The 26,664-nt window shown below is 54.3% G+C and overlaps 5 protein-coding genes across 5 annotated transcripts; 2 read left to right on the top strand and 3 right to left on the bottom strand.

The window, feature by feature from the left end:
• Positions 1 to 3,100: 3,100 nt before the first annotated feature.
• MRS44_007418 (uncharacterized protein) lies at positions 3,101 to 6,031 on the top strand (the record flags this gene model as incomplete). Its single annotated transcript, XM_065620530.1, has 4 exons — positions 3,101 to 3,745; positions 3,820 to 4,235; positions 4,283 to 5,252; positions 5,303 to 6,031. The coding sequence occupies 4 exons, from the start codon at positions 3,101 to 3,103 to the stop codon at positions 6,029 to 6,031; spliced, it is 2,760 nt and encodes a 919-aa protein (XP_065476602.1).
• Positions 6,032 to 6,935: 904 nt separating this feature from the next.
• On the bottom strand, positions 6,936 to 7,346 carry MRS44_007417 (uncharacterized protein; the record flags this gene model as incomplete). The annotated part of the gene is made up of 1 exon (XM_046271251.1): positions 6,936 to 7,346. One exon carries the CDS (start codon positions 7,344 to 7,346, stop codon positions 6,936 to 6,938), a length of 411 nt encoding a protein of 136 aa, XP_046129048.1.
• Positions 7,347 to 7,955: 609 nt separating this feature from the next.
• MRS44_007416 (uncharacterized protein) lies at positions 7,956 to 8,656 on the top strand (the record flags this gene model as incomplete). Its single annotated transcript, XM_046276981.2, has 2 exons — positions 7,956 to 8,206; positions 8,263 to 8,656. The coding sequence occupies 2 exons, from the start codon at positions 7,956 to 7,958 to the stop codon at positions 8,654 to 8,656; spliced, it is 645 nt and encodes a 214-aa protein (XP_046129049.1).
• Positions 8,657 to 9,244: 588 nt separating this feature from the next.
• Positions 9,245 to 12,180, bottom strand: MRS44_007415 (uncharacterized protein; the record flags this gene model as incomplete). Its single annotated transcript, XM_046272922.2, has 2 exons — positions 9,245 to 11,975; positions 12,035 to 12,180. 2 exons carry the CDS (start codon positions 12,178 to 12,180, stop codon positions 9,245 to 9,247), a joined length of 2,877 nt encoding a protein of 958 aa, XP_046129050.1.
• Positions 12,181 to 14,028: 1,848 nt separating this feature from the next.
• On the bottom strand, positions 14,029 to 15,344 carry MRS44_007414 (uncharacterized protein; the record flags this gene model as incomplete). Its single annotated transcript, XM_065620529.1, has 2 exons — positions 14,029 to 14,611; positions 14,695 to 15,344. The coding sequence occupies 2 exons, from the start codon at positions 15,342 to 15,344 to the stop codon at positions 14,029 to 14,031; spliced, it is 1,233 nt and encodes a 410-aa protein (XP_065476601.1).
• Between the last annotated feature and the right edge of the window lie 11,320 nt (positions 15,345 to 26,664).

The raw sequence follows: 26,664 nt of genomic DNA, 5'->3' as shown, positions 1-26,664 counted from the left end.
ACACAAGAGTAGATTGGTTCCGAGATAGGAGGCGTAAGAGGATGATTGAGAAGTCTTACATGAGGTCGAAAGAGCCGAATAGTATGCAGTTCAAGTGTTTTCAAGTCATGCAAGAGTATACAATAATTTGTTTACCTTGTATGGAAGGCACCCCCTTTATGAGCAATAGCCTTTGACAATCTGCCTGTGGACCCTTTGCAACGCTGCAAAGTCAAAGGATCCGATACGAGTGTGAGGCTGTCGTGAGAATTATGTATTATGTGCATGCATGTTGCTTTGTAGATCTGACTGACTCAGCCACGAATCCATTTATGCCAGCTGATAGGGCACTACTGTAGCTAGCGGCTCAATGATCCTTGGTCTCGGGATGGCAGTGCTTCCCGAAGGCATGCCCACGATCTGCGGCTCACTGCGTGTGTTTCCCCCTTTCCTCAACGAGACTCTCTGACATGCTGAACTCGGACAATTAATGGTGCCTCGAGCAGCAACGTCTTGTTTTGAATCCCGTGTCCCATCATGCAACCGGTGGAGACACCTTTTTGTGAGACGAACACCTTGTCACGGAAGACCGCATTCCTCGCGGACCCCGAGAGATCCGTGCTCGACGACGGATCGGAGATAGCTTAACCCAGGCCAGGGGTAAGATGGGAAAAGAAAGTAAAAGAGGCAGCCAAAGGAAACTATGTGCGGGGGAAACTAAATTATTAATTGGGGAAAAAACAAATAAGGCGCCGTGTTGCTATGGGAGAGCGATAGTGACCGGGGAGGCTCTCCGCGTATCGACGTAGCAACGGGGGCGAGAGAGGTCGTGTAGAGTGTCGGTTGTGTGACGGGCTTGGCCTTGGTCATGACATGCCATCAGTGGCAGGGTCATGGGCCAGGGTCGATTTTTGACGGGAGGATACGTGAGAACAGAGAGAGACCTAATCATTGCGGATTTAGTAGAGGGAGATAACAAGGCCTCTGTGTCTCTTGTCTGACTCTGGCCGTGGTGTGGTGGTGCCAAGGACCAATGCAATATCGCGGGTCAGGCACATGAAGGTAATCAACACAAACCCATGGAACCCCAAGCCAAGCACTTGGGTGTCATAACGGTACCTAGGGCATCCATGACGAAATATGCTAGCGGTGAAGAAAGGTAGTCAGGGGGTCTAAATGTCTTGGAACAAGAAAGACTTGGAAAAACGAGAATGATCTTCTGTCAATCAGCGTGGCCACCAAAACAGGGGACCGTCGATCAGTTCTCCCTACGACTTCCAATTGTTATGCATTATCTCATCCAAATTCATGGGGGGACGAGAATAGAAAAAAAGACGGCGCGTAAGGTAGGACAAAACACTGCGCCCGGCACTCTCTCTCTTGTCCAGCCAAGTAAAAGCGCCAGACATGGCGAGACAGCATTAACACTGCTAATGTAATGTCCGTCAGCTGGAGCCGACCGCCGGGCGGGTCCTCCATGATTCCCCCGTGGCTTAGCAGGACGGCGCGGTGCCTGGGGTGATTCCATACATGGAGCTGGTGGGGATGGGAGGCGAAGCTGATGAGTATTGTCTGTCAAATTATCGAAATCGATATCGAGAACGAATTCGAATAATTCTCGTGATCGAGAAAAGGTCGTCTCATGTCTTGGTGAAAGAGTGAGCCCGAAGTTTGAAACCCCTTACCCAGAAATTCTGCTGCTCGTTGCTTGGCTTCGTCTGGAACGAGGGCCTGGAATGAGACGGGCGCTGGATGATACAGTACCTACGTATCCATACATGACTACCTCACCTCACAGCATTGGCAAGGATCCCGTTTGATCCGTATGACAGACTGTCCGAGCCAGATGGAACGAGCCATGCTCCAGATATGAGCCATAACCACGCACACACGCACATGCAGTCCTTCTCTGTATTATACGAATTCATGGCGTTCCTGGTGCTGATGCTGACAGGACGGCACACACACACACATGCAATCGAGAGGACGCTACGAGAAGACGCCGTCAGGTCAAAGTCAAGCCAAGCGTGGGAGCATCAACTTTCGGCTTGCTAAGCCCGTGGCCAAGACTAGGCCAAGCCTTCAAGTCCTTGAAGACCACGCTCGCCGGGGTTGGCAAAGGACATTCTGCCACGCAAGCTAACCCATTTTCTTGGCGGAACAGGACAGGACAGGACTGGTTAGGACCCAGCCCAGGTTGGCTGAGCGCCCTGCACTGCAACAGACCCAGCCTGACTCCTCAGCGCTTCGAGAGTGCCCTGAATTACGCTGCGTCCAGTGGAAAAAGAAGGGCCCCACGCACGGCTCAGGGCATCTCCATCCCCCCGGGCCATCCGCCCCTCCCCTCCCCCTTCCCTCCCCTGGGTACACCCCCGACGCGCCTCATTTCCAGTTTTAGGTACATGCCAGGGAAGGCAGGAGCTGCTAGGCTGCTTGCACTGGCAACTTCCAGGTCCCGTCCCGTCATTTTTTCCCTGCCCGGGCAGCCAGCGCTTCTCCCAGCCTCACCACCTCTACCTACCACCTCTACCTGCCCTCTCTCTCACCTACCAACCTACCTCACTTTACCTCTCCCAGCTCAACCCCCGATTGTACGTTACTTGGGAACTCCGTACACGAACCGGTTCCATCCTCTCTCCCCCCATCATCTTCATCCAACGACAATCCCCTCCCTCCGTCGCCGAATCACGCCTGCGCCTCTCGATTTATCCTTTCCTTGTCGCCTCCTGGGCTTTCGCTTCGACTTGACCCCCTCTCCAGCGCAACGTCCCTGCCTAGCTCCGCCCTATTGGTCGACCCGCCAAGGAACCCTGTGCGCCCGCCCAGCAGAGACTCGACCCAATTTCCCTCTTCTCGCACCTTGCCTTGCTCATTCTTGCATTCGACTGTCGTATCAACTGAGAGCTTGGAATCCAAAGGGCGAAACCGATACCGAGCGAGATACTGCCTTCGACAACGACGACCTCGACGGCGACAGCATCTCGACGACAAACGTAGCCACCTCACCTCCCCGATCACGAGCCAGGATTCATCCAGCATCGCTTCACACAAGTAGCATCTAATCGCGTCAGCGCTCGCTGGTCTTGGCCTCCAGCGAGTTCATTCGATCCCCCCGCTCGAAATGCCATCGTTTCTCAACAACGAGGACAATTCGGCCATCTTCTCTAACAACCCCGACATCGTCAACCTCGACCCCACAAACCAGTTCGGCCTCGCGACCACCAAGGAGAGGGTGAATGGGGGTTCCATCCGCCACACCCGATCCGACACCATCAATGAGAGCTTCGACGAGAGCTCCATCTCATCCACTCACGCCTCCGACGTCTCCGAGCCCACGCCGACGCCTATGAATGGCAACGGCACGCGGCCCACGAGCATGAGCTCCATCTCCAACGGCCAGTCCGTTACAGCCATCTATCCTCCTCGCCAAGATGACGACACCGACGTCTTCCGCCAAAAGCCCATGCCCAATGGCACCGCGACTCTGCCCGACCGCACATATCGACCCTCGGCCGATGTTAATGGCAACGGCCCCGTCATGACATCGAGCAACGGCCATCAGTATCCCACCACACTATCAAAACCTCTGCCTTCTGAGCCCCCAGCCGAGGAGACCTATGAAAAGCCCCCGAGCAGGAGCCTCGATGCCCCGACCACAGCCCCTCCTCCTCCCCCTGAGCCGCGTGGCTCACAATCACAAACAGCATTGCCAACCACCGCTCACCGGTTGTCGTCCCCCCCGTCTACGTTTCTGGTAACACTGCAGGTTCGTCCCCAGGACTCCTTCAGGCTCCGGGCCCAGGCGGCCTCAAGCAGAGAAACACACTCGACGTGCCAAAGCATACACCTGGCCGAGGCTCCAGGGATGGCATGGATACGGCACAGGCCAGTGGCCGCTTCTCTCCGACCGGCGCTCCTGCGACTGGTGGCCGACGGCCATCTCTGAGCTTGGGTAGAAGACCAACCAGGTCGATGCAGTCGGACGCACCCCGAGACGAGATCATTCCAGATGAGGACGCCCTCCGATGGACAGAAGCAGTACGGGCAAAGCGGGCCAGCAAGCGGAGGAAGAAGGAAGAGGAGGATGACGAACGCGTCATTGTCGGCACCAAGGTGGACGAGACCCACGCCAACTGGGTAACGGCCTACAACATGTTGACAGGTATCCGAGTATCAGTCTCGCGGACGAACGCAAAGCTCGACCGGGAATTGACTGATGCCGACTTTGAGACTAAGCAGAAGTCGACATTTGATATGTATGTTGTCTCTTGACACTAATCCTGCGATATGCTGACGTCAACAGTGCCGGTAATGAGCTGGTTCCATCAGCCAAGTATGACTTCAAGTTCAAGGACTACGCCCCTTGGGTTTTCCGTCGCCTACGTTCACTGTTCCGTCTGGACCCTGCCGATTATCTCATGTCCCTCACGGGCAAGTATATCTTGTCAGAGCTTGGTTCTCCCGGCAAGAGTGGCAGCTTTTTCTATTTTTCACGAGATTATAAGTACATCATCAAGACGATCCACCACGCCGAGCACAAGTTTCTCCGAAAGATCTTGAAGGAATACTACTCGCACGTCAAGGAGAACCCCAACACACTTCTCTCGCAGTTTTACGGCCTGCACCGAGTCAAGATGCCTTATGGCAAGAAGATCCACTTTGTGGTGATGAACAACCTGTTCCCACCACACCGAGACATTCACACCACCTTCGACCTGAAGGGATCAACTATTGGCCGAGACTACAGAGAGGAGGACTTGGAGAAGAACCCACGTGCGACCTTGAAGGATCTAAACTGGATGAGGCGGCAGCGGAACCTGGAGCTAGGCATCCGGAAGAAACAACTCTTCCTAGAACAACTTCAGAGGGATGTTGTTCTGCTAAAGCGCCTTCAGATCATGGATTACTCGCTACTGGTTGGCATCCATGATGTCTCGCGGGGCAATGAGGAGAATCTACGTGACAAGACATTGCAGGTCTTCAACCCTGGTGGTGAGAAGGCCCCTGATGATGACCCTGCGTCGGTTCTCCTTCGCACGCCGTCCAAGTTGGAGAATGCGCGAAAGGCCAGGGAACTACGGCAGATGATCCGTCAGGAGCGACCAGTACCCATGGGTCAATCGGCAAACAAGATGCCGGATGAGCTAGAGGAGGGTCACAACCGATCCGGGTTCGTGTTCAACCAGGATGATGGTGGATTCAGGGCAACCCACGAAGACAACAGCCCAGCGGATGAGATTTACTACCTGGGAGTCATCGACTGCCTGACTCACGTGAGTATCGAGCTTGGCATTCGAAAGGATGAGACTAACATGAGATTTAGTACGGAATAATCAAGAAGATTGAGCACTTCTGGAAGGGCCTGTCGAGCGACAGGTCACAGATCTCGGCTCTGCCGCCTGACCAGTATGGTGATCGATTCTACCATTTCATCGAAGGGGTGACCATGTCATCCGAAGAGGCTCACCGGGAGGCTGAGAGGAGAGATCAGGAAATGATTGAGGCACAAGGATCGGGCCAGAGGGTGTCGAGCTGGAATTCGCGTCGTAGGTCGTCGCAAGCCATCCCACCCATGCCGACTCATGTTCCTCCCCCGCCCCCTGGTCCTCGCTCTCCGGAAGCTCAAGAGACGGTAGAAAAGGCAAGCAGGGAAGCTGAGCGAGCAGAAAGGCACGGGCACACAGAGAACCAGGTGCCTGACCGAGTCCTGACGACTGCTGGCTCCAGGGGCGATGCGCGTGACTCGATGCAGCATGAGCCCATCCTGCCGGTTGTTGAGGAAGCAGGCGAGAATGGCCGAGATGACAGCCGACCTGAGACGCCACCCAAGGATATGAACAAGAGCCTACCTCCGACAAGGGCACCCCCTCCTACACCACCTAAGACGGGATACCAGAAGCCGGACAGCGCCGACAGCGGATATGCCGGGATGAACCACAGCACTGGACCTGTTGACCATGTTTCGATGCTGCGAAATAGCCTCGACAAGGAACTGCCGCCGCTCCCAAGAAAGGGGGAGACGAACAACAGCGGGGTGAGAATGGTGGCATAGATTGCTACCATGGTCAGATGTGGCAACCCAGCTCGGAGGAAAAGACGGCCGGCTTCATGATTAAGAAAGAAAGCGAACGACGCAAGCGCAGAAGCTTGACGAGAGACGGAATCATCATCATCTATCTACCACAACCACACCACAAACGATGCATTAGAAAGGCGAGACATACGGCGGCACCTCTTTTGTTTTGGTTTCTTTCTTTCCTTGCCTCCCTGCTACCACAAACTATTATTTCCCTTTGGACAATTTTTGGCATACCAAGCTACGCTCATGAAAGCAGCTTCATCTTTCCGTTTTATTATTTCCTTTTCCTTTGTCGACGAAGGAGCGGAGAGGAGAGGATGAGGGAGAAGGGAGAGGCGAGGAGGAAGGACATTGCACGTTAAAAAGGCCGACCTGTATTCAGGGGCATCCGGAGAGGGAGAGAATGTGCAGATATGGGTGTTTTTTTTTTGTTACAAAAAAGAAGAACATGGATGATACCACCACAGTGAGCACGCTTACAGTTTGTTTGTTTTTACTCGTCTTTTTTTTTTCAGTTTTCTTGATCATCAGTCTTCACTTCTTATAACCCCTTTATTCGACTTCATTCCTTTTGTGTCGTATACTCATTCTCTTTGGGTTGTATCAAGCTGGGAGGGCTTTTGCAGGCGGGATTAGGTAGTAGGGATAGATAGATAGGGTAGGATAAGACTCGCGTTATATCAATCAGCCGGGAAGGTAGCTGAAGTAACAGTAACAGTAGTGTAGTAGTACATTTCGTTTTATGTACATGAAGTTTTGGTGAGCTGGCGATGACATGTTAGTGTACAATGGTATAAATACATTTTCTCTTAATGGCCGTGTGGTGTTTCTTGCTTCCAACTTGGCTTTTCAACTCTTTTCTATCCATCTCGTCTTTTTACCTCCCCTTCTTCCTGTCCAACATATCCTGAATGTCCTCGACGCCCTTGCCCTTCTCACCAACGCCGCCTTCGGGAGCAAAGCTCGTAGTAACAGTCATCTCCTGCGCGCCCTGAGCCCTCAGTTCGTCGAGCCTCCTCTTCTTCTGAATGTCGGCGACGCGCCACTGCTTAAAGTACTTCACCCACGCCGCAGCGCAGTCCCGCTCAAAGTCGTCGTTCTGGGCGGGGCAGGCCTTCTTGGCGGCCGAGGCATCCTTGGTGGCGTCGATGATGTTGTTTGCGTCGAGGCAGGCAAAGTAGGCGTCGCGGGCGGCCCAGCAGGCCTTGCGCTCCTGGCGGTTCGGGATGGCGGCGCCGGAGCGGATGGCGTCGCCGCGGGTGTCGCTTGAGAAGGGCCAGAAGCCCATTGTGTATGGGAGGTGGGGGAGGTTCAATTGGTCGAGGAGAGGTTGATTTGTGTTGAGGAATCGATTATGGTGTTGGAGCTTGAGTGCGTATTAAAGAGTGTGATGCTGCAAGCTCTTAGCTGTGGTGGGTTTCCTCTGGTGGGATGGACTGGAGTTCAAAATCTCATGAGCACATGCATCAACCAACCTATGACGAGAGCCGGCTCAGTCGGAGCGGCAGAATCAAAAGCGGTGAATCACAAAAGGGTTTAGTGCACGGGGAAAGCTTGAAGCCTAGTTGTGGCTGTGGCTGGTGCGTGACCCCAAGAAGAAGGAAACATGTCCCTTTCCCTTGCCTTGCTTCCAGCCTCAAACTTGAATCCAACCTCTTTTTCATTTCGCGTGATTCTACGTATTTCGATTTAATGCACGTCTTTCCTTAATTATTGGTGTTCTTTTTCGTTCTCTGAAGAGTGGGGATTTTTTACTCAGAGTGAGAACGTAGGAAAGGCGAGATCGACAGGGGCTATTAATCCAAGCTCCAGAAACCAACCATCGATATACCGAACGACTCCATCACACGCGACCACAAGCCAACACCTTTTCCCGGCCGAATAAAGGATCGAAAGAATGGCGCGACGCCGTAAGCCCCCCCGCGCGGGCGCCCTGGCGGAACTGGCGCCCCTCAAGATCGCGACGCAGATCGCGACGCTACAGGTCATCTACTACTTCTCCGCGCTGGTCCTGCTCGTCTTTACGGCGCTCGTCGCCGGTACGGGGTTCAGCTTCACGCTGCTGTTTGGATGGGAGGGTGTTAGGGGGGATACCACGCACGGATGGCTCATGGCGTTTGTGCTGTTGCTAGACGGAGGACTATGCATGTGAGTTTCTTCTCCCTTCCCTTCCTACGCATATGTATGTGCTGACAATGGAATAGATCCGTCGCCATGGTCGCCCTCGTCGCTCGATCCAAGCTCGTCCCCGACTTTGCCCTCACCGTCCACTTCCTCCACCTCGTCGTCGCAACCCTCTACAGCGGCCGCCTCCCCCGTCACGCCATGTGGTGGTTCACCATGCTCGCCTCGGCCGCCCTCTCCGTGGGTCTCGGCATCTGGGGCTGCCGGTACCGAGAGCTGCAGCCCGTCTTCTTTGGCGGCCGTAGAATCCTCGCAGCCACGGGGCCTGAATCTGGCCCCGCTGCTGGTGCTCCTGCTACCACCGCTGGAGAAGCCACCGTTACGGAACAGCCGAGGGATGAGGAGGAGATGGCTGTGCCGGGTGGAAGGGGGAATGGAGAGTATGAGATGGCGCCTATGCAACCTGTAAGATGAGTTTGAGAGTTTAGAAAGGGAAAAAAGAGATGGGATTGGGTCACTCCAGGCAGGAGAGAATGCTGGGTATCTTGGGATAGAAACTTGTACGGCCAGGCGTTGAGGCGCATCATTATACGAAAGACAATCTCAGAGTCGCACTCCAAGGCTTCTCGCTTGTAATATACTGTGATGGAACTATTTGAATGCATCTTGTCAAGTCTTGTCAATGACGGGATAAGTAGACGTGACTTGCTAGCCATATATTGGGCTTATTCTAACAAATAGCCAGGGCTGATACGTGAGCCCCTTTTCATGAACAGGCGTCTGTCAGCAACCATGCACACATTTTGAGTCCACCATGTAGAGTCATGTCAAAGTAAAGCTCATAAGACCCGTTGTTGGATTATCATTGATCTACCTCATCTTTAATCCCTCCCCCAATCTCCAAGAGCATATTTCCTCTCCAACGTACTCCAGGTCCCGAAAAGAGAAATACACCCCTCGTCTTTTGTAACGTACAAGAAAAAACGTGTTATCCCATTGACTATGCCCCCTTTGTTTTCTGAGCGTCTACTAAGTATCCAGCCATCACGTCGCTGAATGCCTCTATGCACCAGTGACGACGGCCAGGTTGTCGTAAATCACCTTGCGCACCTCGTAGAACGTGCTCCGGCGCGCAGTGGGCATGCCGACGCTCTCCACCTCGACACGTCCTGCCGCCGTCTTGCGGACTGCAACGGTTCCATCGACGACGAGTGTGCCCTCGCCACGGAACTCGGCCGTGTGTCCGGCAGACTGCATGGCACGTCGTAGATCCGCCAGACGTAAGTCGCCAACGTGCAGCGGCTGGGCGGCAGATCGCACGGCCGAGACGAGGTTGGCGGGGAGGACGTCAAGAGTGGGCATGGGAGACGCCACGACGGTGCTGAGGGCTGTTGTCGAGCTTTCCTCAGTCTTCTGACGCTTGTTGGCTGCGTCTTGATCTCCCGCTGGAGCGTCGTCGAGCTTGGTAGCCAGCAGCTGGCCGGTGATGGTGACAATACCCAACCCGCGGACGTTCTGCCACTTGATCTTCTTGACGAGAGAGTCGGCGAGCTTGACGACCCAGGCGTTGGTGTCAACGCTGGCATCCACCAGAGTGCCTATCTCGGGTGTATACACATCGACTGTGCGCTCACTTGACCCATCGCCGTCAGCGGCATCGCCTCCGAGAGCTCGGCGGCAGTCTTCAGCCAGGGCGAGTGTCTCCTCCCGTCCACCGCCAACCAGGATGAGCTTCCGGGGCTTGATCAAGGGGATCAACATGTTGAGACTGCGCTTGTCGTGCAGACCACTGAAATCGACATACGCGATGCGTAGGTTGGCTGTGACGGTCTCGGTCTGATATGAGAGCTTGCATGGCCCTGTTGGCTCCTCGGGCTCGATATCCTCCACATTGTCGAGTTCATCGGGGACAAAACCGTCGCCTGCGCCAGCTTCAGCATCATCAACAGAGCCGGCTCTTGTGGTCTGTTGACGCTTGTTGGCTCCGGCTCCGTTCTTGGCCACGTCGTCCCATCTGCGCTTCTTGCCGAGCTTGTCGTCTGCAGTCTCCATGTTGGCGTTATCTTGGCCATCCTCTTCCTTCTCCTCAGCGCGAAGATAGTCCTCGGGTCGAATGAGCTCTCCGAAATCGTCATGACGCTTCCTGCGAATCGCAATAGGGAACGTTCGCTCTCTGCCCTTCTTTCCTCGCGAGTCAAAGTCGTGAACGCCCTTCTTCTTGATGAGTACGTTGATTCCGAGGTCCTCATCCTTGAGAACAACGTTCTTCCGGCCAGCTTGTCCAATCGTTGTCGAAACATTGAGGGCCTTGCCTTGTTGCTCACCGTCCTCATCTTCAGAGTCAGATGATGATTCCGACGAAGCATCGTCAACGACGTCGGCTGACGCCTCAAGCCCGGCCGCGCCACCGCTCTGTTGTGTCGCCTGGAGTTGCCTCTGAGTTGCCAGCCATTGTTGGTAGACTGCCAACTCGTCACCTTCCAGTGCCTGTCGTTGAGCCTCACGAATCTCCAGCTCTCGTCCACCAGCATACACAAGCTCAATGTTGTCTCCGCTGCTGGTCTGCTCCACCGACACGCCGTCCTTGCGTTCCTTCCACCAGTCCCAGAGCGTCCTCGCAATCGACGGCTTGTCGTCTTTTGACAGACCTGGCTTATCTGTCAGGATGACCAAGTTCCTCGAGTCTCTAGCCAGCCCCTTGATCAGGTCTTTAGAGAATCCCCACTCGATGCTGCTGTCGCTCGCCAGAATCACACGTCCCTCCGTCTCGACGTTCTCAAAGCCGCGGCTCAGTAGTCGTGCGATCTGGGCCTTTCGTTCAAGCAGTCGTAGGTATTTGAAATCGAATGGTCCTCCCTCCTTCTTGTCACCCGCACCGTTGACCTTTCTCTGGCCCTCGGCAAAAGCCTCGAATTCCTGGACGATGCTATCGTCCATCCACTCAAGCATACTTCGCGCGTACCGCATTGTGCTCGACATGTTGCGACCAGCCAAGTATAGCTTGGCTGCTTTCAGTACGCCATCCTCAGAGGCAGCGTCTGTCCGCCACGCATGTTCCAGTAGGTATGACAGTTCTAGAACTCTAGCACTCGAGTCCACAGGGATGAGAACCGTGCCTCCTCGCGTCACACATGCCTTGATGGTATCAATCAACTGCTCGTCTCGCTTGGCACGACCACCAGCCTGGGCAGTCCTGTCGGCGCCTCGGCTGCTGCAGATCAGCGCAGTTGGCTTCCGTAGCTGCTCAATGACCTCAGCACCGCCGCCTCCAGCGCCTCCCAGCCAAGCTGCACCGGCAAACACATTCTCACGCGCTTGGTTCCAGTCCACAGCGTACACGATCGACTCCAGGCCGTGCTGGATATGCCATATTGTGCCACCGAGGGTATGTCCAGAGTTGTATGCAGTAATCGTCAAGCCGTTTAGCGGTGGTGAGAAGGGTGAAGGGAGAGGTTGGTGTGGCTGCGAGTATTTAAGCGGTTGGATTAGAGAAAAGTATCGTGCAATATCTTCGTTGGTCGGGGACTGGAGGAGAAGGTTTTGCGCCGCCGTAGCGGTCTGGGCGAACGAGTAGGCAGTCTCGGATAGCGAACTCTGTTGGATGGTCGTCGCCGCAGCAGGGCTCGAGTTGTAGAGGTCTTGAATAAGGGTACGGCCAAGGTCGATGACGGGCCGTGTCGCATATACGGGGATGCGTGTGAACTGTGGTATATTCTTGCAGCAGTGTGCGTAGGCAGCGAGATGAGATGCAGTCGCATGCGTAACGAGAATGAGGGAGAGAGTCGTGACTTGTCTGGATGCACATCTAGTTAGCCATCGTCACCTCGCAACGGCGAGCGCAGCAACACCTACTTCTCAATCTCCTTGAGTTTGCCAACGTCGAATGATTCGTCCCATCCTAGATCGACCAGCACTTTCACGCCTCCATCAAGCTCAAGAAGGGACTGCGAAGCGGGCGACTCGGAGAGGGCGCCCTGGAGGGGGCAAAAGGTGAACATGGTGGGCGCGGCGTCGCAAAAGTCAAAGGGAGGATGTCAATGATTAGATTGATCACCACAGCATGATGTTTTGCCCAGTCAAGAGAGTGTGAATAAAAAGAGATTTTACGATGATTTGGATCGCGACTATCGAATAAACATTGTTGGCTTCGTCGATGCCGGCCAACAAAGGAAAATGACAATAGCTAAAGTCGTCGCGTGGAGAGCTTCCCAATCCTTGCCTTGGTGAAGCGCGCCAGAGCTGTCAAATCGCGGAGCCGGAATATTTATTCTCCGACTTACACGCGATAGTCAACAACACCTCATCCATCACGGGCAATTGATCACCCAGAGTGTTAGATTCATGGTCTAACTATTTCTAAAATATAGGTACAAACTTTTCAATTGATTCTTAGCTCGCCGGGCGACTTAGTTTTTCCAGGTTCAGAACGTCGCTCAATTATGCCAAGATTGGAAGCTATTCAAGTCCTCTCTTGTGCATCTTGAAGAGCTTCGCTGGAGAGGAACCGTCGATTTGTACCAAGAGTTTGGACTCAAAGGCATGTCGAGGCTCAGAACCATGTATCTTTTCGAACCATATACCCCACACTTTATTCTTACCATGGGAATGATTGCTATTGATAACTCCTACCCACAACCCTCCAACCCAGAACCGCCATTTACCAGGAGTGGGCTGGGAATAGCCTCAGTCCTCCTTGGCAGTAAAGCAAGTCCATTGAGTGAATGCCACGCCGCATTCCATTCCCCCTTCACTCAATCCATCCGAGCATTCAGCCTCAAAGCCTCATCAGCCAGCCTCACCACAACACGTAACCAACCCACCCCGCCAAGTTTCAAAACCCCCAGATCAACATTCCCAAAATAACCTCTTCATCCTGAAGCCTAGACATTTGAATACGCATCGCGCTGACGACATTTCAATAACCCATACCCCCCTTTTTTTTCTTTAACCCGCTGCCTATCATGTGCACACCCTGGCCGGCATCTCGGCATGATGGGCGACGATGACGCGGCCCCGGTTCTAGGTCGCCGCTCCGCGCTGAGTGGTGAAGCACGGATAATCGGGAATGCGGGCGTGCTGCGGATGCGAATGCGCTCTGCAGGTGGAAGGTCTATCTGTTTCGGATGGCTATGCGAGAGCGGTTACACTCTATCTGGGCTATTGGCAGCCTCACCAGCATGTACTGTACTCCTACGGGAAGAGATATCATTCAAGGTAAACCACAAGCCACAGGTCACAATGAAAACTCCAGAGAGTCTCCTCTAGTTATTCCCTTGCGTATAGCCTAAAAGGATACGTTAAGCATCTGATCCCTTGCCAAGCCGACTGCCTATCGAATACGACAACAACGGTTAACCTTACCCTCGGTACCACCCCTAACTTGTACGGACGCCTTGTTCACGCGATTCGGCACTTAGTCAAGGTTAATGGGAACCTTGTGCGCAACCTCACGCTACGTGTAAACCAAAATTAGATATTGTGGACAATTCGTCCATACGTTCTTGGCATTGCTAGATGGCTATGTACAATACCAGTGTGTGTGAAAACATGACAGCCATCATCATCTGTTGCATGGCCCGTAAACACCAAATCATCCCTTCCGATCGCCAGTCGTGATGAATACCCGCTGAATGTATCCGCAGCAAGCCCCCTTGGCTGCTGCCCTGTAGAAAATCAAGACGCCGTTACAATGCATATGGCGAAACGCCAACAAAAACAAAACCAACCCCATGCCCGATTCGCCTAGACACACAACATGGTGTCACCATGATACCCTTCCTTGGGTTCAGATCTTCGAAAATCTCTGCCAGTTTACTGGCACCCCCTCGTGAAGCTCCGTCGTTCTTCTAGATGCAAAACTTGCGGTCCAGCATTCTCAAGGCCCTTGCGTCCTCGCTGACGCCACCCTTCTCCAGCCCACACGACCCAGTTGCTCGAGGGCTGCTGCTTGCACTGCCGGGCTTGGCGCTACCAGCCTCGCTGGCAGCTGGCGTGGGATGCAGAAGCGCCGACAAGCTTGCCTTGTTTGTTGAAGGGATAGGGGCTTCCGAATGCGAGCTTCTCGGTGGGCTGACGCTCAGTGTCCGGTTGGGAGGAGTGCTGATCGCCGCGAGCGAGGATCCGGGAGGTCCGTTTGTAACGGCACCCAGACCTGGGAGCGCAACCTGGTGTGTGCGGGAAGAACTGCTCACGCGGTGATCGACTATGGCGCTCTGGGCGGTTGCCTGGAGATGCTGCTCCCGTGGTGAGTCGTGAGCTCGAGGAAGGGCGGCATGCGTGTAGTGGGGCGAAGGGTTCTGCGGGTAGGCGGGCTTGGAGGTATGGGGAGGAGGAAGGGTGGTGCGCTGCTCATAGACGGGAGCCTGGGCGTATTGCGGAGGAGGGAGAGCCGGCTGGGTGACGTGAGGCAGCGGCACTTGATGATGTACGCTGGGGGGTACGGAGCAGCGTAATGACTGTAGGGGGGAGTGGCGACAGGTGAAGGAGGCCATCCATAGCCAGGTTGACCGTACGGAGCATAGGGCTGTTGAGGGTGCTGAGGGTGCTGAGGGTGCTGAGGAGCGACCATGAAGGGAGGCTGCTGCATAGGAGCACGAGTGAGAGCGGGTGTGCTGTTGGTCTCGCCCATGCTGGACTCGGGGTACATGCCCTTAAGAGGAACGATGCCTCGAAGTGCTGGGTCGTTGGTCGGTTGCTGAAGCTCGGGCTGACCAGGCTGAGGACGGGAGTAGTATGAGATGAGGTGAAGGTGTTGTCCGTTGGAGGTGGTGATGCTGAACGATTGCTTCATAAGTCCATCGGCCTTGTATCGGTATCCCTCGGGTTCTCCATCATCCTGGTCCTCGTCGCTACCGCGTCCAGAGTCGGGAGTCTTGCCAGCGCCTCGTCGGCTGGCAGAGAAACCACCACCTCGCTTGCCCTCCATCTCACGGTAAGTCAGGAAGCTCCCCGAGACTCGGCTTGCACTCCACGACTTGCCATCGGTCCATCGTCTCATGCCAGCTTCCCGCTCATCCCAGACAAAAACAGATCCAGATCGAATCGACTGTCTCTCCTTCTCGGACAGTCGTCGTTGCACACGGGGAAGAATGCCTAATCGACAGGCTTCAAACAGCCGGATAGCGTCGGCGGGTGTCCGCACGTAGCCGTGATACGTCTCCATTGTGATGGTGTGTAACGTTGTGAAGCAGTTGGAGTATCCGCGCGAGGGCGGTAGGTTAAGATGATTGAGTAGAAGGATCCAGGGCCTTGGTAGGTTCTCAGCGTCCTTATAAAGAAGGGCTTCTTGAGAACCAAGCTCTAGATTCCACGCGGCGCCCCACCAGATCTAAACGGGCCAAGGCGTGTGTGATTATGCAAATTGAGGCGTGATCCACAAGGGCCGAAGGATGTGCGGAACTATGCCCACGTATCCACCTCTAGTAGCGGGCTTGTTGTTCAGTTCCTTGGCGGTGATGACAGCTTAGGGTTCCAGAGAGGTTCTAGCAATAGTGGCAACGTGATGACCTCTAGTGATGGTGGTCGGGTTTGCCGAATAGATAGTGGTGAGACTAAGTGGATGCTATGTCAGTTGATGTGAATGCGACAGGTGACTGAAGCAGTGTAGAAGGATTGCCAAGAAAGATGAATAGAAAGCAAAAAGGGCAAGGGACCGGGGACAAGAGGCAAAGAGCACCAGTCATGATATATAATGCTGATACAAACAGGCAATGGGCGGCAAGCCAGCGCATATAACGGCAGAGTGACACACCCAAGTCCACATCCAGGGGTCAGAGCCTCGATTCCCTGGCGGGAGAATGCCGTCGGAGCCGATTCAGTGGGGGATCCACTCGACTAAAATTTCCCTGAGATTGAGTGTTGCCGCTTGGCGATGTGCATCATGACCTCGTAAGAACCACCCAACAAGAGGCTCAGGCCCAGGTTCGAGGCAATCAGCTCTCGGGACATGCGGTGCTCTCGTTGCTCAACTCACTCAAGCCGAGCAGAGGGGATCCAATCCAGGCTGAGTGATGATTGCGGCCCTCTTGCAGAGTGGATTGACCGAACGAAGCACGACGGTCCCACGGGTGAATCCAGGACACTTGATCCATGCATCAAACCGCCTCACCTTGGAGGTATTGCGCCGGAAGCACCGAGTGCCAAAGCCAAGGAAGACACGAGATCTGAGACGGGAGACGAGCAAACGTACCTATCCTGTCGAGACGAGACGATGAAGAGCGGTTGCGTGCGTTTGTCGTCGAAGTATGTAGTGGAACGGGGAGACTGCTGTAAGAGGCGAGAGTCAAGTCAGGTTGAGGAGAGACGAAGAAAGAAGCAAGCCTTTCCAGAGGTCAGAACATAAACGGGTCGGCAGGGTTTGATGAACCGTGGCCTCGGACAAGACGGGAAGCGGAAGCAGGGAGGGGCCAAAGAGCAAGATAAGGTTGCAAAGGCAAGTCAGAAAAGGGAACCAGAGACTTGGAGGCGCAAAACCGTGGTGGATAACTCGGCGACGAGCATGGCCGGCCGTGTGGAGAAGCACGGAGGACGGCACAGTAGGAGGGGTGTGAAGGAGCAAGCCAAGGGAAGGGGACGGGGGAGTCGGCCTAGAGGGGGTGAGACGAGAGCGTCCAAGGTTGGTCAGGACAAGCTTTTGAAGCTGACCCACCGCCAGGGGGCCGTAGGGAAAGATGACGCTGCGGCAGGACAGGGGACAGTACGAAAGGTACGAGAGCGAGGTCATGATAGGCGCGAGCGGGCGAAGAGCATGATGATGGGGCACGCAACGCAAGCACGGCAATCGGGCCAGGTCTAGGGCAGGGCACGGGAATGTGGGCAAAAGGATGTTGAGAAGCAATCCATTGAAGACGATGTCGTGATCCAATGTGATATGATGGACCCAGAAGGGAAGAGCGCCGGCGCAATAGACAAAGAAGCTTACCGTCGAACGAGATGGCGCTGCAAGGCCCTGCGCTGCTGCGAGTCTGGAACCTCTAGCACCATCGAGATGAGATGGGCTGGGCTAGCTGGATCTATCGTGGGGGAGGCGTTATTGAGGGCGTTTTTAACCTATGTCGTCTTTTCGGTCCGCCCGTCCGTCTGTTCGATCTTTAGGAGGTGCTAGGCCTTGCTGAGGAGGTGCTGACGGTATGGTATTGCGAGGTGCAATGTTGCGAGCTGTTTCTCGGAGAGAGGGGAACGAGGGAAAAAAGGCGCCTGCGCTTGCCCTGCGGATAAGGTATCGCTAAAACGGCAAGACGAGTGCCGAAGAAAAAAAGGGGTCCCTTGAAGCGACAAAGATGCTCTCGATGTCGGAAGAAAGTTGCCGGTGGTGGAAACTGGATTATCGCCAGGGCGTTTCGGGTCGAAATTGACTACATGTGCAGAATTCTAGGCTGGTCCTCGTCTGGGCGATACGTTGCGATGGGGGGAGGGATCGTGAGAGGAAACGAGTGCGAGTGTGTGTGCGCAAGCAAACAGGCCAGGACCCAACACCGGACCGGCTGTGCACTGTAATAATTCCAAACAGACGGGTCTCTGGTTGGACGCAGAGGAGCTGCCTCTGAAACTCGAATTGCTGACGGCCGACGATACCTGTAGACAGCGTCTATGAGGCCGCTAGCCGGCGTCTCTCGCTCTCTAAATGTATCACCCAGACGAAGCGGTCAGGGATTTTTGCAGACGGGCAAGCAAGCTGCAGAGAGCATGTGCATCAGGAGCGGAACATGACAGCCTGCGCCAAGATGAAGAACGAAATCGAGCTCCAAGGTAGCCAATCCTCTCTCATTGTATTGCCTATCTGCAAATCAATCACGAGCAGCTGCAAAAAGAGACTGCCTAGCGGTGGCACTCGAAACAAGACACGAGGTCATCACCAACAACACAATACGATCCAAAATAAAAATAACAAGGTCCCCATCCGTACCTTAATTATTTTTGCCTTTTTCTGCTTCTGCTCACCTCTCCTGACCCTGCAGAGAGTAAGCATATCAGGAATCCAGTGATCCTTCCCAAGCTTATTTGGACTCTTTTCTCTTCGCTGCTGTTGGTTTAGAGGGAAAAGGCCAAGGGGGAGTGAGTCCAGGGCCCAGAACACAAAACTGGAAATCGCCGCACAGGGGAGGGGGGCGTGAGGGTCAGAAAAGCTTGGCTGCTGATCTTGCTTAGTGTGGATGTTGGGATGGGGATGCGCAATTCTGAGCGCGCGTACATTGGCCGCGCTACTGAGGCTATTCTCAGCACCTTTATTGAGTACACGTTGATTGTTTAAATAGCACAGGACAGTAATCTGGATAAGAGTCAAAAGATCCAAGGCAGATCCGATCTTGATAGGGTTTATTCAAAGTGTTCCTTTGCCCCTATCGTACTATATCAATATGTGCCAAATACCAGACCAGCTGGGTGTCAATATCTACACCCGTAAAATACATCCGTAAAATGGTACCGACTACGTTTCAAGGCTTGCTGCATCTCTCGTCGAGCGTTATTAAAAGAAAGAAAGAGACTACGTTGAAGAGAAACGACGGAACTTTCGGCCCCTCCCTTTGCTCTGCATAGGGCGTCTGCGGGCTTGCTGCAACTGACGATGCAGATTGGGGGGGCTTTCTTCTTCTCGTCTAGACGAGCAGGGAGGCCGCCAACAAAGTAGAAACCAACTTGTTGACAAAACTCTCGAAAGGAAGTCTCACGATGATGGTTACAGATTCCTCGGCGACGCAATGTTCTTGCGAGGCATTGGTCCACAATCGATCAATGACAACTCAATTCCTGGCTGACACTTTGACGGATGATGCGGCTGTATACGACACTCCGCCGCGCCGCCCACCCCAGGGTCTTGGCACCAAGTGCCGTGGCTGCCGAGTCTAGGGACAATCGGGGTTCAAATCTGGCACAGGTTTGCGCGCGACCAAGAAGGGCCAAGCAATAGCCAAGCTCTTGGCTCACGCGAGATGTCATGGTATTTTTATTTTACCCAGGGGAGGAGGGAAGAGTCTATCTCTGTTACGAGCAAGCCAAACAGAGATTGAGAGATGTATCCTTGGGAAATTGCTCCACAAAAGTGCCCTGTTGTTGTTATTGTTGTTACTCTCAAAAACAACGTCCAACGGTGGCCCAACATCAACATGGTGGATATTCCATCATCAAAGTGGTGGTACTTTGTGCGCGCGCCTGTTCAAACATCAGCAATGAGTGGGAAATCCTTCTCGCAAGATGATGCCTGGATACAGATGCTCTCTGCGCCCTTTCTTCAGCCCCCTTATCCCATGCCCTCGCACAAGGCAACCCAGCTGAGACAAGGTCAAAATGTTTGTCGTCACGCAGATCGTCAGCTTCCCCAATGTAACCTCACCTTTTTTTTCTCTCTTCTCTTCCTCTCTCGAATTCGCTGATGACAGATCTATCCGCCCATGCATACCCTTTTGCCTCCCAAATGAGCCCCAACCCGCGCTGTCATCTCAGCCTTGGAGGATCATCTGTTGGCTCAGTTCGAAACATGGTCAGCACTTAATCCCACACCACCGCATACCCCCCAGTCCCAGTCGTCGTCATTGACCTCTTCATGGTCGAGTTTCTATTAAGGGAAAAGGCCCATCCAACACGTCAAGGCAACAACCCTTTTGCTATCATGCTTTTCTGATCGACGCCATCGTGCACATCACCAACTTCGGCACGCACGGCTCCGTGATGGACGGACACCTCGTGACTGGGGTCTAATTGCGTGGGAATAGGCTTTGGTTGGTTGATGCCAAGATGACGTTTGCCAGGCACACACACTCTCTTTCTGGGCGACACAAGAAAAACGTTGGATTCCTCACTCTACGGTGACGGCAAGGATGGGCATCTTTCAAAGGTAAGCTTAAGGCATTGCGAATCTCCGAGTGAACTTTGTTCTCGTTTCTTCTTAGTAACAAGCGCTGCCGATCTTGTCCATGCCAGGTAACGGGCGTAGAGCGGCTTTTGTCACGCGTTTCGACTCTGCTGTAACCTTTTGCCGTGATACACGCACTTCCGCGGGGTCTCGCCATTGTCAACACAGCAAAAAAAAAAAAACACTCCAAATAATCTCCCTCTCGCCGCGAAACCACCGAAACTCGGCTTGTTCCGGTCTCGATGAAGATGTCCTGTGCATCAATGCAATCCTCCTGGGGATCACCTCGTCGGTTACACGCACCAGGATCTGATCTGTGTGCTTCAGTGAGGCTTTCAAAGCGATGGGAATACGAAGAGTGAGGCCGGTGAGGCCGTTTATGCCCCGAGGAGACCAGAAGAAACATGCAACATTTATCCAAGCACACGGGGTAAATGTGACACTGTTCCAGAAAGGATTGCCCTTGGGTCAATCCGACGTTCCGTTAGAGAGAGAGCCCTGCGGTCTTTTGAAGTGAGGACAAGCTTCCCGCCCAACCAGATGAGGCGAGTCGGGAAAATCGGCGGTTTTTCTTTGGCCCCTCCCTGCCCCCCCTTGACCATTCCCCACGCCAGCGCGAGCTTTATCCCCAGGAGATGACGTCGATGTGCCGTGCTGCCGAGTCGGGCGCCCTCTCATGTCTCGCCCGTGTCTCGGTGTTTGGTTTGATGCTAGAGACACGGCCCCCAAGTGGCAGAGGCATGCAGACAGGCAGGCAAGATGGCAGATTAGAACTGCGAGATCCTTCAAAAGGACCTTAAAGGCCTCCACCGCCTCGTCGGCTTTTGCTGCTGGCAGTTGACGGCGCATCAAGATCGACAAGAGTGCGCTGTAGGTACATGACATTACCTTACATTGTAGGCAGCTCCCTGTTTCTCTTGTCGCAGAGCTTGGTTCAATGATACCCAATGGATTTGCGCTGTGTCACAGAGCCAAGGGCGCCGAACGACCCGTGCCTCCGTCCTTCTGAAGAGAGAATTGTTCATCCGTCTGAGAGTTGAGCTCGGAAATTCGGCTCAGAGATGCGCACTAAGACGGACGCAGTGTGCCCCCCTTCTTGAAGAATCCATCGAAGCGGCCCCCAACACAACGAAAGGGACAAATAAACAAGGCGGAAGGCCCCGTCCGAGTAATCCGTAACCCGTAATCCGTGTCAGGGGAAAGACGGGACCGGACCCAACGGTGACTGACTGCCTGCCCGCCTGCCGCTTGGCTTGCGCGACGTTTGTCCCGTCTTGATGTGTAAAAGTCCCTCTTGGACTTGCCAAGCTCTCTTCCCTGAACCATGACCCATGTGGGGAGGGGAGGGGTCACTGTGACTGCTACTGCGACTGCGACTCGACTGCGGCTAAGGTGGCCTTTCATCTCGGTCAAGTAAAAAAGAGCGCGACTCAGCTGACAGGTTGTTGATCCTCAGAGCCGCCGGCCCTGGCAGCGACTGTCTCGTCTCGCCTTGACCAACAGCACAACATTGGGATGTGCAGATGCTGCTGCAACGTCCACGACAGTGTCGAGTGTGTCTCTGATAGCAAAAGTGTGTTTACTACGTCCGCTGAAGCGTAATTATCGCTCGCCAAGACGGATCTCAAGGCTCGGCGCTGGTGCTGGTGAGTACCTTGGATCAGGTGTGCGCCCCTCAGCAAGCCCAAGACCACGCGCAACGGATTAAGCATGAATTTAAGCGTTGTCAGCCACTGGCTTGGCACCGGGGCCATTCCGCGAGGGCGTGTACGCATCCAGACAAGGACTCTGGCCTACCGGCACCGTATCGTCTCCCAATTGGGGAGAGGCCTCGGTCCCTTGGTCAGCAATGGATGAATGGCCCTGCCTGCTAAGCCCGCTCTGCTTCGAGCAAAAGGACACATGCACCCCGGTGCAGTGGCTTGTGAGGGATGAAGCCGCGCCCAGGAGATGGTGGGTTGCGAGATGCCGTCCGAACCGACTTGGCTTTCCAGGGAGGGTGTGCGGAGAGGAGACTAAGAGGGAGAAACCCTGGTTGCTCAAGCTGATCCTGGGGACGAGCAGTCTTATTCCCGGAGGTGTTCGCGGTGCCGGGTGGGTCGGGGCTCGCCTTGGCTTTTTCTTGTCTGCCCACCAACCGCGATTTGGCAAAGGACGAACAAAGGATCTATCTCGTCGAGCTGGGCTGGGCGCCAAGGTTGACAGTGTTTCTTGTCTGCCTGCGTGACGTGAGCAAGAAGCGTCGAGATACGTAAAGTCCACGCGGCAGACCAGACATCTGGAAACGCAAGCAAGACGCCCAACCGCGAGGCCCCCATTCCCATTCCGCATGGCGGCAAGTCGTCGTCATGGCGGGACCCGTAATGTCATCGCCTGGATATGTCGGCATCTCTGTCTCCCACGCTACCGCTGGCCCTGACCGAGCGGATGGGTTTTTTCTCAGCCCAGCGCTAGACAGGGACTCTCCATATTTCTAATTCTCACGCGTGCCGATCTGTCCGTCCTGCGGTCCCCTTGGCCAGAAACTGACTCGGCCGGCCGCCCAGAAACTCTAATGTCGCATTTTCACAGTAACACCCCCTGGCCCCCCGGGGGTCTAGCCACCCTCCCTGAGAGGGCGAAGCTTTTTGCTCGCTTTTACCGTGCAGCCCGAGAAAAGCTTGGCGGTCTGTGGCTGCATGCTTATCCGTCATAAGGCCCTGGCCCAGACAGACCACGCGGCTGTGATTGGGCTAACCAGACCTGTTTGGAGTTTTTTGTGTTTGTGCACGGGGCAGAGTCCGCGGCACAGGGCTTGGGGTGAGGCACACATTATTGTCTGGCTAGTGGTGTCTTTGTGCTCTGTGAGATTGGCAGATTGGCTTGGGCCTGCTTGTGGTGGTTCGTAGTGGACGCCGATCTATCCGTGCCATCGACAAGTTGGGGAATGCGGCTGCGACAGTCTTTCTCCAGGGTCTCAGCCTGAAGGAGGAGCAGTAGCGGTTGTTGAGGCTTCAAGACATCAGATGTCGCCTTGTTGTGGCTCATCCCATCCCAGACCCTGGTGCGCGTATTAATAGCCGTGAGCCGTATCGGGGAGCCCGTAATGCTGCCAGATTCTTGTTACCCTATACAGTCAGCAATTAGTTGGGGCATACCTATGGAGTCTAGAGGGGACATTAGTCGGCGCGTGAATAATTAGCCGGGTGACCTTTATGTGTATCTCCAAGTGTCGTTATCTTGCGGTCAGCCACTGACACCTTCGGGGCCTAATATCACGATAGACTCATACAGGGACAAGCTTATTCGATCAGTAGTGCACATCCTTAACCTACCGGGTTGTCAATGCGCGCATTCCAGGCACGCACGACATGGAGACAATACAGTAGATTTCAGCCGTTCCGCAGACAAGGTCAGCAGACTCTGGCGCCAAGTAAAAGAAGCGAGAGCCAAGCTGCAGGTCGGCTCGAAGCCATCGCGACTGCGAGCTCGACTGAATGGCTGCTGAAACTCGCCCGCACAAAGTTATCTTGGCCATCATCAGCCAAGGCTGTGCGCTGAGATAGGGCCAAGACGTGATGATGGAGCAAATGCTCCCGCGTGATCTGGACGGATGGAGCCTGGGCATCAGGGCCACAAACCCCCTAGCCAGGCACAGAAGAGGACAAGGCTACACTGACTAGCATATCAGCCGGTGCTTCAGCCAGGTCGTATTTGTGCGAGGAATAAAAAAAAAAGCGCGAGGCCGACGACGGGACCGAGGCCTGAAGGATCCAGGTCCATTGGATTGCGAGCAAAATAGGCGGTGGTCAGTGGTCTCGCTTCCATGCATTAGTGGCTTATGGCAGGCAGCGCACCCCCAAAGAGGCCAGGCGCACTGCAACTTTAATCCATCCTCGCGGCGCCAAGAGCTGCCCAGACTCGCCCAGTCGGGGCCTGGATTTACGCATCAGGTCATGCATATCTGAGGAGGAGGCGGCCTGGGCGGCATCTTGAGCTTTGCCGCTCCCGCGCGAATAAAAGGTTATGGCACTCACTCAGAAAGCCACACTCGAGCGGTACAGTAAACATGAGGCATCACCACTTTAACGTTGGACGCGTGTTTAGATGCAGGCTGGCAAACTGTCGGTGACATCCAGCTAGCCACACATGCTCTTCTGCTGCATCCCGTGAGTTCTGGACCTTTTGCGTTGATGATGAGGCTGAAAGGGGTCACTGGAGCGACATCATTGGGTGACCCTCAGCCCACGAGAATTCCGTGACCTAATCATCACCCACGCCCGAGGTGCATAACTTGTACTGTAGCAAGCATCCATACTACGTAGCATTTGGGGAATTGCAGTTAGTAGCCTCTTTGGCTACTGTGGGAAGGTGAGCGATCCGCTAGAGCATGATCCTGTCGTGATACCGGGACGGGTTCGTTGCTTGAGTGAAGCTATTTGTCATGAATGACGAAAGAAAATGATGCGAGAGAAGGGGTTTGGCGGGGACGAGAAGGACACGAAGAAACGAAAAAGAAGCATTTTGTGGATCCTCACGGGACCGAGAGGGATAAAGAAACTCGAGCTTCCCCATCGAAACAGCGCGCGGACCGACAAGGACAACGACAGTCAGTAATGGTTGATCGATCAAAGCGCGGGTTCCACTGGCCGAGACCCTATTATCTAACGGAATGCGCCCCCATTTCCCGTCGCGGCGTCGGGGGTGCCGCATGGATAAGTCGGCATCTTTTGCAAAGGCCCATCTTTTTCTTGGTGGCCGCCCTTTCACCCGATTTGGCCGGCGGCGGCGCGCGACTTGTTCGCTTGTTGGTTGCAGATCTTGGGTTATTTCGCCAAGCTGTCATGACCTTCTGCGCCGCTGGTCTTGGCTGATACTTGGCTTCCGATCTTGGCATCATCTTGAGAGAAGGACGAGCCAAAGCAAAGTAGCATAGTAATAGGGTCAATGAGAAGAGATGCAGATGGTCAACGCCACGGGAGCCCCAAGACCTGTCTCTGATGGTTTTGGTCTGGCGCCATTGAGTCAAGTTTGTGTGATTGTGACCTGCCAACCCTGCCTGATCCATCCCATCCTATCCCATCCCATCCCCGACCCAAGGGCCCCCAGCTTAAGCTTATTTCAGACTTTTGAGAGAAAAAAAAGGGAGGGGGTGTTTTTTTTTCTTTGTGCATGTTATGTATATCGTACTGTGCTACATACCCCGTGATTTTGCGGCGCACTTTTGTTGTTCGGTGTGTGTCAAGAGTCTTGGGGTCCCTCCGACTCTCCGTCGCCAAGCTTACGTGGTTCCCGGCAAAGTCGGGATCAGAAAAGACTTGGGACTTGGGAGAGCAAGATACAAGAGTTGGAAAGTGGCCGCACCAGCGAGGCCGTTATATCCGATCCGCCCCCCTTCTCCCCCGACGTCATGGTTATAGAGATGATGAGTAGAAAGGGGTCTAATGAGGACTGTATCTCAGTAACACCGGCTTCTACGGTGTACGCAGCTTCCAATGTCGGTCTTCTCCCGGGATGCGGCTTTCAAAGGACCGATCATTCGGCCCTTGGTACGGATGAGTAAAAAAAAAGTTCTTCTCGAAGCCCCTCTCCCTTCGGTGGGCTCTTGGTCTGAGGGCATGGACCCGATGAAGATCCAAATCCCATCACAAGCAACCCACTCTTCAAAACACCTCAACACCTCGCAACAAGCCCACAGTTTTATAACACCGAGTTCCATCCGCGACACAGTTTGGTTTGGTCCAAGAGTGAGAAAGCTTGACGGAAATAAAGCGCCGTTTGACAAGGGTCCCACACACACCTCTCCACACTCAAGAGGGTCCAGCCTCCCCCGGAACGGCTGCGTCGGCACCACGATTTGCGCTCATTGTGCCGCGGGATGATGGCATGCGCCGCAAGATGGTCAGATATGCTTATTGTTGTCTCTTTTTTTGCCCCCCTTCCTTAGCTTAGGCCAGGGTTCCTCAACTCTTTGCCGTCCAAGCCGTTCAACCCACGCCATGAAACGGTGGGCTTCGGTCACGTATCATATCGCTCGGATCTGCAGTCCCTATCTGGCTGCTCCTTGAACCCCCGGCCAGAGTAGAAACCATCGTCGAGGTTTCGTGGTGGCTGAGCTTGAGGCTATTAAACGCCGACCACGCCATCGACTTGCCGGTTATCCAGATTCCCCTAGCATTTCAGGGGGCGCCCTCTTCTGTTGTCGTATCAAGGCTTGTATGGCTTGTAAAAGGGATGGATCGTAGATTGCCGTGAACCGATGGTGAATCTGTCCTCAACAAGTTTCATTCGCTCTTCGATGTCGCATCGCGGAGCATCGTGAGTCTCTAGGGTAGGTGGGTTTCAACTTCGACGAGTATCAGCAGCCCCTTAATCCGAGGAGGCCTCGTGGAGAATGTTTGGGCTTTCGGCAAGCTGTGCCGAAGGGAGGTGGATGGTGTGTACTCGCCTAGCTATGGAACCTGGGGCATGTTATCACCGTATTGACTGCCGTGACTGAGATCTGGCTATGTGACTCTCTCGAGGCGAAGTGATATTCTTGTAACTCTCCAAGTACTAACGCTGTGAAGTTCGTGTCCGGGTAGAGTCGACGCTACTATGCTGTCATGAAGCAGTATCTCATTGGCTCTTCCAAAAGGTGTCGACATCGAGTACT

The sequence above is a fragment of the Fusarium solani genome (assembly GCF_023522795.1).
Source record: "Fusarium solani strain SB1 chromosome Unknown bctg00000004, whole genome shotgun sequence".
In the NCBI taxonomy this organism is placed as follows: Eukaryota; Fungi; Ascomycota; class Sordariomycetes; order Hypocreales; family Nectriaceae; genus Fusarium; species Fusarium solani.
The sequence above is the reverse complement of the archived record's forward strand: the minus strand, read 5'-3'. Positions and strand labels throughout refer to the sequence as shown.